At 32.3% G+C, this 19,522-nt stretch overlaps 3 protein-coding genes and 1 pseudogene across 4 annotated transcripts; all 4 read left to right on the top strand.

Annotated features, from left to right (window-relative positions):
• The first annotated feature begins 813 nt into the window (after positions 1 to 813).
• Positions 814 to 3,503, top strand: LOC146911469 (Transport protein particle (TRAPP) component). Its single transcript, XM_085725117.1, has 4 exons — positions 814 to 1,059; positions 1,396 to 1,513; positions 1,603 to 1,834; positions 3,098 to 3,503. Exons 1-4 carry the CDS (start codon positions 908 to 910, stop codon positions 3,124 to 3,126), a joined length of 531 nt encoding a protein of 176 aa, XP_085581243.1. The 5' UTR covers positions 814 to 907; the 3' UTR covers positions 3,127 to 3,503.
• Positions 3,504 to 5,009: 1,506 nt separating this feature from the next.
• LOC146911468 (bifunctional 3-dehydroquinate dehydratase/shikimate dehydrogenase, chloroplastic-like) lies at positions 5,010 to 5,798 on the top strand. Its single transcript, XM_085729521.1, has 3 exons — positions 5,010 to 5,147; positions 5,402 to 5,491; positions 5,604 to 5,798. Exons 1-3 carry the CDS (start codon positions 5,010 to 5,012, stop codon positions 5,796 to 5,798), a joined length of 423 nt encoding a protein of 140 aa, XP_085585647.1.
• A 77-nt stretch (positions 5,799 to 5,875) lies between these two features.
• On the top strand, positions 5,876 to 7,173 carry LOC146911467 (bifunctional 3-dehydroquinate dehydratase/shikimate dehydrogenase, chloroplastic-like). Its single transcript, XM_085725118.1, has 3 exons — positions 5,876 to 5,944; positions 6,070 to 6,133; positions 6,657 to 7,173. Exons 1-3 carry the CDS (start codon positions 5,880 to 5,882, stop codon positions 6,945 to 6,947), a joined length of 420 nt encoding a protein of 139 aa, XP_085581244.1. The 5' UTR covers positions 5,876 to 5,879; the 3' UTR covers positions 6,948 to 7,173.
• LOC146911466 (F-box/FBD/LRR-repeat protein At1g13570-like) lies at positions 6,792 to 13,828 on the top strand (annotated as a pseudogene). The gene is made up of 5 exons (XR_015018377.1): positions 6,792 to 6,810; positions 7,640 to 8,380; positions 12,740 to 12,949; positions 13,025 to 13,183; positions 13,266 to 13,828. The product of XR_015018377.1 is annotated as an F-box/FBD/LRR-repeat protein At1g13570-like (transcript).
• The last annotated feature ends 5,694 nt before the right edge of the window (positions 13,829 to 19,522 follow it).

Genomic DNA, 19,522 nt, shown 5'->3' with positions numbered 1-19,522 from the left:
TAAAATCAAACTTTCACATGGATGATGGCTCCTATTTTTGGATTGTTGGTGTGGTGGTGGTTCCTATTTTTGTCTCTTTGAATTGCATGGGTTGAATCTTCAAGAACATCACCAATCAATTGCATGGAGACAAAGATGATAGTTGGATCTCAATTTTCATGTTTGCATGCTTAAACATGTGGACGTGGAGGAACAAAGCTATTTTGAAGAAATTTTTCAGAGGTTAGGCAAAAGGCGTTGATAGTTGCACTCATCATCATCTAGTGACACTAGTACTTGGTTGGTTGGAAGAAGCTTTCAAGAGGGATGAGTGAAGCTCAATTATGATAGAGCACATAAAGACAAATTAAACATTGCATGTTGTGGATGATTGTTACACGATTTAGATGGCCGATGGATAAAGGTGTAGACTCTCGTAAGCTTGGGAATTGTGATGCACTCCATGCTGAGATGCAGAGAATGTATTTGTGAATATTCACTCTATCTCTCTTGTTGATCATATCAAGAAATGTTAAGTACAACAAGGGAACTACCACCTTAGTCTGTTGTATCCGTAACCTTGAGTTTAAACTGCCAAGTTCAAATTAATCCACTAGACGTGAAGACAATAAAAATGCTAGCGAGAGCTCTATAAGCTTCTCTTTAATGACATTTCGTAGGATTGCATGCATATAAGTGTTAGGGTAGTTTAGTAATTTCCTTTTCTTTTTTGGTCTTTGCCTTTTTTTGACAAAAGAAAGGAAGGTGCATTAGTAAAAAAGGGGTGGTAATAGAAATTCCTTATATGGATCTGGAAGAGGCAAAGGAAACACGATGATGAGTAGCGAGTTGTAGTGAGATTCAGAATCAGAGTTCAAAAAAAGCAATTTGATTCAGTTTCTTCTTCCATTTTCTTCATAGAGTGGAAATGGTGAGGGAAGTTTCAGAGAGTTGCGTTGATAGCTTGATGACGGAGATGGTTGCTTGTTATTGCAATCGATTCTATGCCAACAAACCTGAACTTGCTGCTCGCAGGATCGAAGCCATTGGTTATCAGGTCGGTCAACAGCTCTCTGAAAGGTTGGTTCTACCAAACCCTAATTCTCTCTTTCTTCATCTTCGTCCAGATCTGTTATCACACACCATAGTAGGATTATTCTATTTCTTCATGTTAATTATTTTTGGAAGGTTGATTCTGTATTGCTTTTGTATCATGAAATTGTAAACAAATTGGTTAGACTATGATTGATTAGTTATTATTATCCATGAAGCACGACCTATGTAGTAATTCGAGAAAATGAAATAATTGAATGTAGTCACATGTGTCAGGGTCAGATAGGTTATGATGGATGGATGGATGAAGTAAGTTATGATGAAATTGCAATGAATTGGATAAATGTGATGTGTGTAATTCAGATATACGATGGAGCGGCCTCGGTTTGGTGATCATTTGGAGGCAATTAAGTTCATTTGCAAGGATTTTTGGTCTGAGGTGTTTAAGAAGCAGATAGACAACTTGAAAACTAACCATAGGGTGAGTTGAAATCGTTGAATGTATAGATATATATTGGTATTTTTGTGTTCTGATTTCGATGGTTGTGTTGTTATTTGGTTCTGCTGCAGGGTACATTTGTGTTGCAAGATAATAAATTTCCGTGGCTTGCACGGATGTCGGTTGATCCATCCACTGATAATGTTAGTTCAGTTGAGGATTATTCTGCACCTACGGCTGAAAGTAAGGCAGCACAGGCGATGAGCATGCATCTTTATTTCCCATGTGGGATCATTAGAGGAGCTCTTTCCAACTTGGGAATTCCCTGTGCAGTTTCTGCAGACATATCAAGCCTTCCAGCATGTGCGTATCCCCCCATCTCCCTCTCTCACACACACACACAAGAGAAGTTTTTTTAAGGATAGTGAAGAGTTTCTTTTCATTTTTAGTGTTTTCTGGATGCACAATTTGCATGTGACAAGTCTGATGTGAATAATTTGATCTGTTTGGAAATGTTTAAACAGGGTCTAGACTAGTTCATACTCAATGGGTAGTGTGAGAGTATCATTACTCTTTAAAGTTTCTTTGTTAGATTTTGGATATAGTTTTATTGATCAAATCTCTGTTGGGTGAAGTTGTGTGTGTTTCAATCATGTCTAACTTGTATGTTTTTGCAAATAGAAGAATCATTTTTCATCATTGACTGATTCTCTATGGTAAAAAACCAAGAAGGGGCGGTTTAGTGCATGGGGTTTCTACTATTGTGGGGTCTGATATGGATTAGATGTATTTAGCCTTAGCCCTATGAGTGGAGACCCGAGAGGGTCACAAAACTATCTCTGTGATCAGGAAACATCAGCTTGTCTGATGCACCAAGTCTCACCCTCCAGTTAGAAATAAACCTGAAGTTTATTTTTTTTATTTTTTTAAGTGTTTTAGTTTATTTAAGTTCTAATCAATGACAATCATGTCACTAAGTTAGTTCTTAAATTATTTGTGATCTATATATCTCTTTCCATTATGGAATAAAATTATTCAAAAGGTGCTGATAGTAAAGTGGAATGCTATGATAGTATGATTCTACCAGCCCCTGCATTGGTTGCTTCAGTATAGGATGTTTAATTTTCACTTTTATAGAAAATTTATGTTTGCACATGTTTGTTTATTTAACAATTCAAACAACTTTTTGTCTTCACAGTTCACACATAAGAGGGTCTAGGCATTTATAGGCTGGTCTATGCTTTCCATGTTTATAAATATTAGAGCATCTCATGATTCAGGTCTGTGTTCAGTAAATCACGAACATAACTTCAATATTGGCAGGCCTGTATGCATCTTAGGCTAATAATATCATCACTGATTCAGCTTGATTTGAAACTCTGATAATATTCACATATTCAGTTTATACCTGGAGTACATGTTGTCATTGTCATCACATTAAGTGTGTTTTGCCCTATCTATTCATGACAGACTGTTACCATTGCTGCTTGCAAATTCCTTCATTTTGTGTCAAATACAGTTCCAAGCATCTTTGTTCTTGCTCTAAAATTGTCAACCAATGCATGACCATTTGTCTTGTTTACATATTTTTCTCTGATCAATATCCTTTTACACATTATTTGGCAGGTTCATTTGTTGTCCGTATAAAAGCTTGATAAGTTCATTTGTATTACTGATGTGAGGGGAAGCATCAACATTGTTCTCAACGATCATTTGATGTCTGCGACTGTACTCTTTTGTCCCAAATCTGCTGGAGTGGGGAATGTTTCTTTATCATATTTTAAACTATCAAATACTATTGACTTTGTTGTATAGAAAGAGGTCCAGATGAAGTGTTTTGATAAATTAGGACTTTTGGTTCTTTTGGCTGCAGATTTCATGGAGATTACGATAATTGGTCTGTTGCTCACATAGTCACATACTATGGTTACTATGGTGCACTGTTGAAAGACAATGGGAGTTTCAGTCATTGTAATGTTATATCCCTCTTGTATGGAACTAATGCTACACTTAATTTGAAAACCTTTTGTTACTTGTGTTTCTTTACAGGATGATTTTTTTTTTTTTTCCTTTTCCTTTTTGTCTGGAGGATTAGCTTAAATTTATATATCGGAAATATTTTATTCGGACGAACTTGATCTGATGTTTATTCTTTAGCAAACCTTTTGGTTTAATAATAAAAGTTTATTAACTTATGACACACACACTACTTTAGTTTAATAATAAAAATATTGTTATAAATGGTCATATTTATTACTATTAAATATATGTCAATAACATTTTCTTCATTCAACAATTCAAAAATAACTCTTTTTTCAAAGAATAAACGAAGAGTTATTTTTGAAAGAATAACAAATTGTATTAGTCTTCTTTCAACAATTCAAAAATTACTTTTTTTTTAGCGGAATGCAATAAAAAATTACTTAGACTTCGTTTAGAAAAATAACAAATTATAATTATATAGCAGATAATGGATACACTTACAAGTAGCAAATATCCGATAACTACCGGTGTATTTCAATAAAAAGTATCTAATCGTGAATTAATTAATTAATTCAAAGTATGGTGTTTTGATTAACAATTGTATTAGTTGAGAAACACACAAGCCTTATTAAAGTGTTTGTTGCGAACATGTAATTGGTTTTAATGGTAAGAAATTTGTATATGGTTAGTAAAAAAGATTAGTATTGTTAAAGGATGGTGAATACTTGATATCTACAACATGTTAGTATAAAACAAGTGTTTATTATATAAGAACCTTATCCATTTAAGATGTTTTTACAACCGAAAATTTCTGCTAAGCTCTTCCAAGCGTCGGCTTGATATTCCTAATGGGTCTGCAGCTGCAACTTTTCTAATTGGTGCAATTATTTCCTTGAAATGATAAATTCAATGTCCTTGTCAATTCAGGGCCGTTCCAATAAAATTGGAGGCTCGGCTCTAATATTAAAAATGACCTCTAATAAAAATAATTAATGATAATTTAAACAATTGCAAATTAACAATAAGCATTATTTTGATTTTAATTTGTTTTGTTGAATTTTTGTTGTTGATAGATGTGTGTGTTTGACCTAACTTGTCCATTTACTCTTTATTTTTGTCAAATAATAAGTGTTTGATTTAGACCTACATAACAAAAGAAAATTTTATCCTACATCCCAACATTTATACTCATACCCCTACAAATAATTGAGGCCCCCATAAATTGGAGGCTCGGCTCCGTAGAGCTCCTTGCACATGCCAAGGAACGGTCCTGCTTGTCATAATGTCATTTATAAAGAAATATTCCATTTGGTCTACCAACTTGATGTCTTGATCATGTCCATGACAGTCATATTTAACTTAACGTTGTAGACACTTGTAGTTGTTGGTGTTTTCAAATTCTATTTTCAACTTATCCGACTTAGACCCTAGCTGTATTCATCCTCGTATGAGTTAAACTTGAGCTCTCACTTCACTACCAACATATGATCATCATACAGATAAATGCAACTTCAATAATTTATTTGTGGGCGATACAAATCTTCTTTTCAGACATATGGAAAGTTATGGATCAGTATCAAATTGTTCTACTGTGGTTTGTGCTCAACTCACAGTTCAACAACCTGTTGTGGAGCTCATTCTCAGTGACATGGTTCAGGCAAAGGCACAGGGTGCTGATGTAGTGGAGTTCAAGGTATAATATTACAGACAGTACTCACAAAGTTTACATTAAATAGTACAGTACAGTGTTCTATTTGTACTAGTTGTGTGAAAGATTGTTTTCATTCTACCAATCTTTGTCACTAATAGCATTAAGAAAATGTATCAGCACACAGGTCTTGTCGGAAATTGATAAATGATGACCAATTATTGCGTCCTGCTTTGGGGATGGTATCACTCCTTCGACAAAAGAAGTAAGAACTTCTTCAACTTGTTGCACTCATGCAGGCTACAGGAACAGATATCATCAAACTTGTCACACATGCAGCTGATATAACAGAAATAACAAGAATATTCAGCTTGTTTCCTTATTGTCAGGCATGAGCATTTCTTTAGAGGGAAAAAAAGAAGCTTAATTCATTGTATCAAACATAAAGTATAACTGTATGAGGACTTGGTGATATGCCTGCTTTGGGGTAACGATTTGCAGGTACTATTAATAGCACATTCTATTGGAGAAAGCGGTTTGATAAGCCAACTTCTGTGTCCAAAGTTTGGCGGTTTCTTTGTCTGTGGATCTTTGGCAAGAAATCCAATCCCTGGCCTGCCTTCTCTTGATAGTCTACGGGATGCCTATAAATTGGAACATGTAAATGCGAATACCAAAGTTTTTGGACTCATCTAAAAACCAGTTTGCCACAGCAAAGGCCCTATATTGCATAATCCTTCCTTCAGACATGTAAACTGTGATGGAATCTATGTCCCAATGTTTGTTGATGATCTTAAAATGTTTTTTAGCACCTATCCAAGTCCCGATTTTACTGGTTTTAGGTATGTCAAATGTTTTCTTCTAAGACAAGAAGTTAAATTTCCAGCAACCATAGTGTTTTATTCACTTTGTTATCAAATTAACCATTAAGTGTTTGTCTTTATTTCTTCTTTCTTATGAACTGCAGTGTTGGAATTCCATATAAGGAAGAAGTTCTACGGTTTTGTGATGAAGTCCATCCACTTGCTCAGGTTAATTGTTCTTCCTTGTAACATTTTGAAGTGTTCCATCCCACATTATGGCTTGATCTGAATTTCCATAATAGTTCTTCTCTCCTATAAATATATATGAGGGAAAAAAAGGCCCAAGTCTTTTTTAGTTTGTATATATGTGAAATTGCTGAACTTTCCTTGAACTTGTCAAATGTATCAGTGAAAAATGAAATTCTTAGAGCTAAAGCAATTAAATGAACACCAAAAGATGAAAGGTCAAACTCCTTATCACTTGGCCAAAGAGGTATGGAAACAATATATTAAGGACCAACTTTGTTAAAAACTTGAATTGATAAATGCAGAACCAAGACTGCTTTCCATCTACAAAAGTAATTATCTACCATGTTTCGGTTTTCTCTTTTATGAAGGATTCTTCTGTCTTTATTTACTTTTTGTAGTTACAATGCAAATATTCTTTGATCAAATCTTGTCCTTTATCAAGGTCAAATTACAATTGGTGTGATAATTACTGATTTAGCGATTCCAATGGAACAATTGTCAGAACATGGTTGCAATGATGGTGGAACCATCTTCAGGTTCACCCCTTGATCGACGATTGTTTGTTCTAGTTGGTGTGGGAGGTGCAGGGAAAGCACTAGCATTTGGTGCTAAAAACAGAGGAGCTCGTATAGTCATCATCTTTGACATTGATTTTGGTATAAATAAGGCATATCATGTCTATATAAATTTTAATTTTCTTTGGTTTTTCTCATGTTGGAGCTTAAGTTTAACCAACAAACTAGTCACAAAGGGTGTTTTGGTTCACATTGAACAAACTTGTTATTTCCATTGATTATTTAAATATAACTTATTTGAACTATGCTATACACTTCATACCTCTATATAGGCATATAGCATTTGATTGACAAATAAATTGAGAAATGACGGTGTGTTCTGAGCCAATTAATGGGCCACATTGCAAATAATCTTTGGTATATATAGCGTATCGTTGAAATTGACTCAAAATTTGATGGATGAAGAATATTGTTGCTAAAAATATAAAATATTTGTTTCAAATATATTTTGTGCTGAAAATATATTTATGAACCATAAATATATTTTTGTACCGTATGAAGAAATATTTTATACAAATATTATTTTAAAAGGAATATATGATGCAAATATATTCTACGTTGAAGGAGGAAATAAAAGAAAGGTATCTTCAGTGTGATATCCATTCTAAATTGATGAGTCATATTTCTCTATAAATACAGATCTTGTATCAGATGAAAAATATGAGAGGGTAGAAAACAAGGGTTTCTTGATCACGAGAAGAGATTCGGAACTTTGGATAGAATTAAATTTGAATTTGAAGACTGATTCCAAAAGGGTTACAAGAATCACCGGGGATAGTGTCAACACAACTTTTATTTCGTTCAAATTTAATTTCTTGTCCGTATTTGGAATACAAACAAAGAAAAACTATACATATACAAAAGCTGATGCTTTATGAAAATTGATATAAACTCCACCTATATATTGCAGCAGGTGCATTCGGATTCAGATTATAAATAAAATGGATGATCGCATTAGTGAGTTGTCTGATGACGTCTTGTCTTATATCCTCACAATGTTATATGTGAAAGATTTGTTGAAAACCAGTATACTGTCTAAAAGGTGGTGTAAGCTTTGGGCTGTGAGGAGAGATCTATTCTTTGACATCTTCATGCTTGGAACAACCGAAGACGATCTGCTACAGTTCGGGTATCTCGTTGATGCTTCTTTGTAGAGAGAGTTGATCAATTTATCAAGAACTTTCAGGGCACAATTATCAATTCTTTCCTCGTCAACTTCTATTTCGATTGTGAAGATAGCGACATTATTGATCAATGGGTAAGTTTTGCAATTGAAAGGGGAGTTGGAAGAATGGATCTACTCTTTCTAGGTACTCCTTATAAACATCGCACCACTCGTCGCGATCCTTATAAATTTGACCTTGCCTTGTTTTCCAAGACTAATCTTTCAACTCTACACCATTTGTCTCTTGAAAATTGTCTTGTTTACAATCCCATCAATTTCGATTTTATTCCATTCAAAAATTTGAGATCTCTATCACTTGTAAGTGCAAAACTAGATAAAACTTTCCTTGAAAGTCTCTTGTCTAATTGCCCACGGCTTCAAGAGCTTTTCTTAATTTCCTGTGAACTCAAATCATTGCCTGTGATAGTAAGTTCATCATTATGTCATCTCAAGGTTTTATACTGCGATTTGGTATTCAATGATCTCTGTTGTATAAATTCGTCATAATAATTATCTCTGAATAATAATCAACATATATAAATACAAGCCTCAATAAAATATAGCTAAAAGAGAGAACAATAAACTTATCTGTTCTTCAGATTGCGGTAATTTGATGTCGGCCAAATCGAAGTAAACAAACATGAAACCATGAAAGTGATAACCTGCAAAACACTAAACCATTATTATGTAACCTGAGGCGTGGCATAGTCACTGTCCTTGAGGATTTTATCCGCCTCATAAGCGCATATCCTCCCAGGATACAACAGTTCTTCCCCGTTATGAATCATAACTGGAGGTGACAGAACAGCTTGAATTTGCTAAACACAGGAGATATAACCCAGGAATAAAAAAAATATTGAAAAAGAGAAGAGGTGGCTAGTTTGCTTCTGGTGGATACTATTTATATTGATCAGAATGAAGGAAGTAAAGAAGGAACGTGCTCTATTGAGTGCCATTATTTTTTCCTACTAGTGGGGAAGTAAGGCATGATAATAGGAAAATTTCTAACAAACTCATGGTCAAAGCAACACCAAACAGAATTTAGAAGAATAAGTTTTGGACTGAGTAAAGCATCACGTGGTCAAAACACCATGACATGTAGTTTATAAAATCATGAATTAGAGCAGGTGTCAAAAGGACCAATTTATGTTAACTTTTGAAATAAAATAAAACTCTAAAATTACAACAATCCCCCACATATTTCAAAAGTTAAACTAAAAGGTAAAAAAGAGTTTTTCCTGGGTAAACATCGTAGATGTAATGCATCGGAACGGTGTAGCAAGCTATGGAACCCGTCCTAGACTAATAAGACTTAACACACAGTGAATTGGTTTAGCAAGCTATGGAACCCAAGACACTTGTTGTATGTCAGAGGTCTCATAATCACACTACACCCCCACAATTCATGCTGTTAAGCGGTTGTGCGCGAATAGGCCATGCGCGTGCCTGGTATTCATGAGTGCTCTAGAGACCCGCCACGGTCTCATGCAAGCAGCCCCACTCGACACCCATATAGGCGATTTCATCAAGTGTATGCTGCAAGTCATACACCACCCGTAAGGGATATGATAATCGTTGAAAGCATTATAGCTTATCCTCTCAATATTGCAGTGTCTAGCACTTACTCAAATACACCATAGGAAAGAGACTAGGATTAAATTTAGCGCTAGCAGAACTAACATGTGACTTGTTCTTACCACATTGAACCTTCTTCATGGGATCTCCAATCACAAAGGTTGGGTTCCTATCACATGTCAATTTCGATTGGCTTAAGTCTCAATCCCCTCGATGCTCACAAATTTATTTCATCCCAGGGGCTTTATTAGTACGTACTTTACACACTTTGATGAAGACAAAGATTTCTTTCATCAAAGAATATTGACTAAGACGTCTCTCAGTCAATTAATCTCAAATTTACCAAGTTAACAATTATAAACTTGTTCTTCATAATAAGTTCATACAGGTCTGCTTAGTTGTCTACAAAGCGACAACATATTCATCAATAAGATAAATCTACTTATAAATTTATTCTCATTGGATTCATATCTAATTAACGTCATTGTATTTTGGATACAATGGTTTATCCACTTTTAAACAATATCTCAAATATTGTCAAACTGACCTTTTGATATATGTCATCGGGTCTACTTAGATAAATTCTAAGCGACAACATCTTCACAAAGGGGAAAATAAATTTATGATTAGTTTTATTATACATGTCTACTTGAAAAACTTTCAGGCGACAATACCCCCACATTGCATAAAATAGGTAGATTTCTATTCAGGTCTTGAATGATTTTCAAGTGACAGCAATATCAAAAGATCTTAAAATTTGCACATTAAACAATTGACTCATAGAATCAAGCAAGTATTACCAAAACAATAATCAAAATAGAATACCCAGTTTAAGTTTTAAACATCCATTACTATCATATTATTCATCATAATTTTTTTTTCGAGAATACCTCCTAACAATGCAATTCCTAAAATGCAAGGACTCTCATATTTTACAGTAAAGTAAATTTTTCCGAACTATAGTTCTCATGTATACACACAAAGGTTATTAAAAATGAATTCTCCAACCGTAAATATCATATACTCATAACTCCACTAAATTAAAGTTTATCAAAGATGACATACAATAATTACTCCACAATAATATGTTATTTCTATCTGTTTATTTAATGATAACTATCACATGTGACTGAACAAATTTTTGCTTAAACTAATAGTTACAAATCAGGAGCTAGCACCAATTATGATAGACAACATATTTGGAAATCAATCAATAGCTCATATTCAGCACCAAAGTTTGGCTAAGTCTACAATTGGGATTAAAAGAATAGTTTCTCATCACTGAGAGTGAGTAATATGCACAAAAGACCAAGAAAAAAGAAAATAGCTCAAATCAATGTTACATGCAATCACAACTTCATCATTTAAATATTATTGTGACCTCACAAGTTTGTCTAAAGCAATTTTAGAAAGAATTAACCACATAATACATTATTATATATCATATCAATGCACTTATAAAATTTCTCAACCACAAAGTTATGCATACCATATCTAGAGTTCATCTCAATAAAAATCTATCAAGCTAGTTAACAGACATACCTTGTTTGCATGCATACTATAGATAGTAGAGAATTAGAATTATAAATTTGGAAAGACTAATATACATCACAACCAGCCTTTAAAATCATCCATAAACCCACACATTGGTAAATCAAACATCATTGTATTATTTTAACACAATGGATAATCCATAATATGTCACCAATAATTTAATGTGAATTTCAATATATATCTCATGAGTTATATCAAGTGTCATAAAAATATATTCAGGTCTACTTAGATTATTTCTAAGCGACAACATCTCTATTACACTTGTTTCACCAATGCATATGACATATTTACCTTCATGAGCTTCTTAAATTGAGTTTACACATGTATAGCCCCCACATTCAGAAAGTTTCATATCGACCGAAACAACAAATTGTCATATAAAGAATAAATAACACAAATATGATAGAAGAGATTTGAACTATACATGTAACATAATGGCACAAGAAAACCAATACACAGTTTCACATAAGCATCCAATGATAGATAACAGGGTGAAATCAAAGGCAAAAATATAAAACACATATGTTACATATAAACACCTCTTTAAGAGAAAAACATTTGATTATCATGCGATTTACAGTAACGTTTTTACACAGAGTATTATTTAGCCCACAATAATATTAAATTTCAAAAATCGTCCAAGTGTAAACAATATTGTTAATATTTATCAAAATGAGGTACATAAAATATTCAGAGGCATAAAGAAATCTAACATTAGAACTCCAAAAGGTACACGTACACACTAGCTCACAACCGCTTAAACTTGAACCCAATATCATATTCATGCATCATTTATATATAATTGACACAAGTAAATCATATTCAATAATTAGAAGTAGGAGGGCATTGATAAAACCTGCACCGATGATTGCCTCCTTGTTATACAATAAAGTTCACCTGATTATCAAAGGCTTCACGGACGACGTGTTACCATTTTCAGGCTAAGCAATTCTTTTACCATTTATCTAGCAGTACTGCAAACAAATAATTAAATTAAAATCCTCAAGATTGTTGTATAAATTCGTCATAATAATTATCTCTGAATAATAATCAACATATATAAATACAAGCCTCAATAAAATATAGCTAAAAGAGAGAACAATAAACTTATCTGTTCTTCAGATTGCGGTAATTTGATGTCGGCCAAATCGAAGTAAACAAACATGAAACCATGAAAGTGATAACCTGCAAAACACTAAACCATTATTACGTAACCTGAGGCGTGACATAGTCACTGTCCTTGAGGATTTTATCCGCCTCATAAGCGCATATCCTCCCAGGATACAACAGTTCTTCCCCGTTATGAATCATAACTGGAGGTGACAGAACAGCTTGAATTTGCTAAACACAGGAGATATAACCCAGGAATAAAAAAAATATTGAAAAAGAGAAGAGGTGGCTAGTTTGCTTCTGGTGGATACTATTTATATTGATCAGAATGAAGGAAGTAAAGAAGGAACGTGCTCTATTGAGTGCCATTATTTTTTCCTACTAGTGGGGAAGTAAGGCATGATAATAGGAAAATTTCTAACAAACTCATGGTCAAAGCAACACCAAACAGAATTTAGAAGAATAAGTTTTGGACTGAGTAAAGCATCACGTGGTCAAAACACCATGACATGTAGTTTATAAAATCATGAATTAGAGCAGGTGTCAAAAGGACCAATTTATGTTAACTTTTGAAATAAAATAAAACTCTAAAATTACAACAATCTCAAGGTGGATGCAAACTTGTTTTTAGTAGATTGCCTTAGACTCGTTTCACTAGAGTCTTTTGGATGTGAATTGGATACCTCAAGCATTAAGACTTCTATGTTAAAGAGCGGTAAATTCTCCATTCTACCAAAACAAAGTCTTAAAGCATTTGTTGCTCTCTGTGCAACGTTTCCTCAACTTGAGATTTTGCATGTGGAAATATTTCCAACGGTTATTCATAAGATATTTTTTATTTTTATTTTTACATTTCTCCTTATTTTGAATCTTAACAGTTTTTTTTTCTAGGTCAAAACTTCCATACAAATTACTCAACCATTCAAATGTCTTAAACAGCTAAACCTTGTCCTTTTCGCGGATTCGTTCACATATGATATGGGCTATGGTCTTTTGTGGATTTTAAACATGCTTCAAGCTTCTCCTCTTTTGCAGAAACTTTCAATCATGGTGAGTGAACATGTAAGATGTTATGATTTGCATTTGATGGTACATTAATTATATCATTCATGTTCTGTTTTAATGTTGACAGTTTTTAGCTCCAGAGTTGTTTGAAAATCAAAAGGATATTAGGGATGTTGAGATATTATCTCATGATGGTATAAGCGTTATTGAATTGAGAGGTTGTGTTGGCAATTGGTATGAAATTGAGTTTGTTAAGAATGTTCTAAAATCTGCCCACAAGCTTGAGCAAATAGTGTTGAGTCCCTATTGGACAGAAGATGATGGCTTAAGCTGGAACTCTTGTCCAGGTGGGCGTGAAAGGTTGGGTGAAAAGCTCAAAGACGAAGTTGTAGTAGGACAAGAAAAACTTGTCTTCATATAAGATTTGATGACCATATGAAGGTGAAGGAACTTTAAGTGCTATAGTGGAAGTGTCTTTGACTATAAGAAGGCTAGAGAGCTAAAGCCACAATTGGAGCAACAACTTGTTTACTTCTTTTTAAACTTCTTTTTGTAATAATCATACTTTTATTTATTTAATTAGAAATTAAGTTTAGTTTGTGTGAGTGCCTAAACACTTGGTAACATTGTCTTTAACATATTCATATATTTATTGTCTCATTTGTATGAGAAACATTTGGAAACATGAAATTTATTGTGCCATTCAGGTTTCTTTTACGTTTATGCTGAAGAACTTTTTCCTGCATCACCACTAATCAAGTAATTTTCATGTTTTAATTATTTGGATCAACCCGACTTTAGATACATAAGTCAGCAATTAGTTTTTTCCATATGTGGACATGGAAATAGGATTCATTGCAGTTAGTTTTTTCCGTATTCACACATGACTGCGTGACCAGTGACGGATCCATAAATTTTAATAAGTGGGGTCAAGATCACTTATTATATTCAGGTATATCATTTATCATAAAATATAATAATGCACTAGCGATAAATGGCGACATCATATTTATCATTAGAGAAAAAAATTAGAGATTACAAAAATTATACCTTTATATATCTAAAATCTGAAGACACATCACTCTTTAGTCAATTAAAATAATATAACACTAAATAATTATCTGTTAGAGCACAAGTGTAATAACTTAAAAAATATAGAGGGAGAAATTACTAAATCTCAATAATACAATATTACAAAAATGAAACGAAAAAAAGTAACAACCCGTACAACTAAGATGATAAAAGATTATAGAGACATTTGATATGTTAGAATAGAATTTTGAACCACCATTTCTTACTTCTTTGTATTTAGTGTATATGAGTTTTGTCACTAAACTTTTTAGGAGGAAAAAAAATAATAAAAGAACAACTTACATAATGTTTCGTCACTAGATTTCAATAAACTTCAAACAAATTAATTACACCTTCACGAATCTCCCACTTATTTTTTATTAGGGAAATTCTAACTGGTACCCCCGGGCACTGGTTAAGGATATGAAAAAGGAAATTATATAATAGTTAATGTATTGAAATTGTATAATTAATTTATAATAAAGTCAAAAACAGTTCCCTCTTATGGTAATAATTCCCTTTTATGGTATGCTTAACCAGTGTTCCAGAGACACCGGTTAGCAGAACCTTTTTATTAATCAAAGGGGGATGTATTGGATTAGGATTCTATGAGATTTTAAAAGACTTTTTAATTATGAAAAAGTCTTGTGGTATTCAATCAAGACTTTTTGCAACTTAAAAAAAGTCTTGTGGTATTCAATCAAGACTCTTTGTCATTTTAAAAAAGTCTTGAGGTATTCAATCAAGACTTTTCATCACTTAAAAAAAGTCTCATGGTATTCAAAATCATTCAAATTTCGAAGGATTGTTTAATAAATTGGATTTTGATGGATTTTGTGGGATTTTGTAGTGTAATTTTAACAAGAAAAAGTCTTTCATAAAGAGATGAGATTTCTTGGGATTGTTTTTCATTTAAAAGTTACTATCTCTTTCTTCTCCCCTCCCCCCTCTCTCCTTTCTCTCTTTGTCTCTCTATCTCTCCATTCTCTCTCTCTCTCCCTCCCTCTCCCTCTCCCTCCTCTCTCTTCTCTCTCTCTCTCTCTCTCTCACCTCTCTTAGAAAAACTCAAACGACTTCTCTAATTTCAAACACAAAATGAGGGCTGACACAATATTTTTTTTTTTGAAAGATTTGTAAGGGCTGTCATAATTTTAAATATGTACAATTGAATTTTGTGGGAATAACATTTTTAACAAATAAAAAATGTGTATGGAGAATAATGTGTTAAGAGTGTTTTTTAGTCCCTTAAAATCTTATAAAATCCATAAAATCCTTAAAATTTTAAAATCAATAGTAAAAGAATTTTTTATTGGTTTTATTTTTCTTTATTCAAACACTACAATTTATTTGTTCATTATTTTTATCATTCACGCTTGTAAGTTTGTTCTTTTTTCCCCTAAAATTCATTGAATCCTTTAAAATTTTAAAATCCCATAAAATCCTTTGAAATCCTTAAAAGTCAGTGTGATAAATCCATTAAAATCTTGAGTGTATAAAGTCTTTTACATAAAAAGTCTTTTAAAATCTCACAGAATCAATACAATCTCACACAGTCTTTTAAAATCTTAAAGACTTTTTTTATTAAAATAGTCTTTTAAAATCTTAATCCAATACACCCCCCAAAGAGTCTCCCACTTAAAAGTTAAAACACAAAACATCAAGAGTAGAGACGAATTAAAAAAAAAACTTATGTGTTGCGCATCACCTCCCACAAGTCCACCCATTTCCATTTCGTTTATCTATAATTTAAGAAATTTTTTGATTGTTGAATAAAGACCAGCATTTAGTTTCCAAAGCAATGCATAATTGCACACTAAATAAGTAGTATTAGTGTTTTTTTGCGGTGCAATTGATTAATTAATTGGACAATGGGGGTCAACATAACATTTCAAATGGGGGTCAAGCCATCAGAATATAAAACTCTTGGTTAGTAATTTCTTGAAGGAGTGGGGTCAGCTGACCCCATTATAGGCTGTGTAGATCCGTGCCTGTGCGTGACTGTGTGGTTTTACTGACTGCAGCAAACCGTGATCCATGGGTATATGCCTATGCACAATTTTTAGATTTTTTGAGCATATATAATATAATATAAGTTGATATTTTAACCACTTGATTCAAATCATACACCCTTTCTCTCTAGGCCCACATTACACTTACACCAAAGAACCATACTTCTTAATATAAAAAGCTTTTTCACATCAAATAAAGGAAAAAACAGCAATCTAGAGAGACCGAAATGTGAGAAATGAGATCACTCATTTAGTAAATGATATTACTTCCATTCTTAAATACATATCACAATCAATGACAATACACAACTATGTATAAATGTCATTAAATATTTATAATAAAAAATTATAAAAATTTAATATTTAGAAAATATTCATTGAGATAAATCAAACAACATGTTACATACTAACATTTGTATTTATATATTAGTTGAAAAATATGATCAAAATAAATTATGTGAATAGAGCATATTGTAAAATTGCGACATGTTTTTACAACGGATTGGGTATTAATTTTACCATTAAAATCAATCAAACTGATCATTTTCTTAAGAACCGCACACAACTCTAATAAATGAGTGATGATTTTTTTAAGAGTATATTCAATTTGGATGGGCTGATTTAGCTTCTTAAAAAAAAGTATATTAATTATTTATAGTGTTTTATATTTTAGGTTTAATTGTACTTTTGCCCTCAATTTTATGGGTGCCCCCTGATATGAACCCTATTTTTTCAAGTCCATCGATGGTCCTCTTCATGTGACTGTCTATAGCAGGTGACATGTAGAGGTGTCAATATCATGGGGCCTTGAAGTTTTGGCCCCAGCCCACATGGTAATGGGGCTTAAAAATCCACAAGATTAAAAGGCCCACAAATCAAAAGCCCCAAAGCCTCAAAATTTCTATAAACATTTTCTTTTAAAGTTTTTTTTTTTAAAAAAAACTATTTTTAAAGTTTTTTTTTATTCAAAACAGTTTATTTATACAAAATAGCTTATTACGATTTCATTTTAAAAAACAACTTATTCAAAACAACTTATTTATGCAAAACAACTTATTCAAAACAACTGATTTATGCAAAACAGCTTATTTGAAACAACTTATTTATACAAAATAGCTTATTTGTGCAAAACAGCTTATTCAAAACAACTTATTTATACAAAACAACTTATTTGTGCAAAACAGTTTATACAAAATAGCTTATTTATAACAAACAACATATTTATGCAAAACAACTTATTCAAAACAACTTATTTATGCAAAACAACTTATTTGAAACAACTTATTTATACAAAATAGCTTATTTGTGCAAAACAGCTTATTCAAAACAACTTATTTATACAAAACAGCTTATTTGTGCAAAACAGCTTATACAAAACAACTTATTTATGCAAAACAACATATTTATGCAAAACAACTTATTCAAAATAGCTTATTTATGCAAAACAGCTTATTCGAAACAACTTGTTTATACAAAACAGCTTATTTGTGCAAAACAGCTTGTTCGAAACAACTTATTTATATAAAATAGCTTATTACGATTTCATTTTAAAAAACAACTTATTCAAAACAACTTATTTATGCAAAACAACATATTTATGCAAAACAACTTATTCAAAACAGCTTATTTGTGCAAAACAGCTTATTCAAAACAACTTATTTATACAAAACAACTTATTTGTGCAAAACAACTTATTCAAAACAGCTTATTTATGCAAAACAGCTTATTCGAAACAACTTGTTTATACAAAACAGCTTATTTGTGCAAAACAGCTTATTCGAAACAACTTATTTATACAAAACAACTTATTACAATTTCATTTTAAAAAACAACTTATTCAAAACAACTTATTTATGCAAAACAACATTTTTATGCAAAACAACTTATTCAAAACAGCTTATTTATGCAAAACAGCTTATTCGAGACAACTTATTTATATAAAATATCTTATTTGTGCAAAACAGCTTATTCAAAACAACTTATTTATACAAAACAGCTTATTTGTGCAAAACCGCTTATTCAAAACAGCTTATTTATGCAAAACAACATATTTATGCAAAACAACTTATTCAAAACAGCTTATTTATGCAAAACAACTTATTCAAAACAACTTATTTATACAAAATAGCTTATTTGTGCAAAACAGCTTATTCAAAACAACTTATTTATACAAAACGGCTTATTTGTGCAAAACAACTTATTCAAAACAGCTTATTTATGCAAAACAGCTTATTCGAAACAACTTGTTTATACAAAATAGCTTATTTGTGCAAAACAGCTTATTCGAAACAACTTATTTATACAAAACAACTTATTACGATTTCATTTTAAAAAACAACTTAAATAAGCTGTTTTGAATAAGTTGTTTTGCATAAATATGTTGTTTTGCAAAAATAAGTTGTTTTGAATAAGTTGTTTTTTAAAATGAAATCGGAATAAGTTGTTTTGTATAAATAAGCTGTTTTGCACAAATAATCTGTTTTGTATAAATAAGTTGTTTCGAATAAGCTGTTTTTGCATAAATAAGCTGTTTTGAATAAGTTGTTTTTTAAAATGAGATCGTAATAAGCTGTTTTGCATAAATAAGTTGTTTTGAATAAGCAGTTTTTAAAAAGTCATTCTAATAAGTTGTTTTTCATAAATAAACTATTTTGAATAAGTTATTTTGCATAAATAAACTGTTAAGAAAAAAATTATAATGTGGGGCTTTATTAGGCCCACAAATAAATAGAGTTTATAGTGGGCTTGGCCCCAAATAATTCTTTTCAATTAGGGGGCTTTAATTTAGTGGGCTTGGTGGGGGCTTTTTTAAGTGGGCTTTAAAATTTGGGGCTCTATTGACACCTCTAGTGACATGCGGTCCCTTTCAAGTTTTAAGTTGTGTAATTTAGTAAATTAATTTATTCATTGATTTTGTCATCCATTTTTGGAGTTTACCATTTAATCCATGTCTTGTTAAAGATATATCATACAATGAAATAGGAGAAATGATAACTAAACACACTTTTCTTGACACAATACAGACATCATGGGTAATTTAGACTTTTCAACTTTAAAGCAGGGGCATTGTTGTAAATACACACTCATTTTCTTCCTCTCTTCTCTTCTATCTTCTCTGCGTGTGCAGAACGCAGAACCCTCTCTTCTCTTCTCTGTTCTCTCATCATCTTCTAACCACCGGTCCACCGCCATCCTCCTCACCTCCGTCAAACACTAACCACCATCTCTCTCTTCTCTCTCGGATCTAGATCTAACGCCGCCGACGAAATCCTCTTCTCCCTCACGTCACCGGAGATCCGATCTG

This window comes from Medicago sativa, chromosome 7 (genome assembly GCF_051527215.1).
Source record: "Medicago sativa cultivar Bolivia chromosome 7, Bolivia_mono, whole genome shotgun sequence".
Lineage (NCBI taxonomy): Eukaryota > Viridiplantae > Streptophyta > Magnoliopsida > Fabales > Fabaceae > Medicago > Medicago sativa.
The sequence above is the reverse complement of the archived record's forward strand: the minus strand, read 5'-3'. Positions and strand labels throughout refer to the sequence as shown.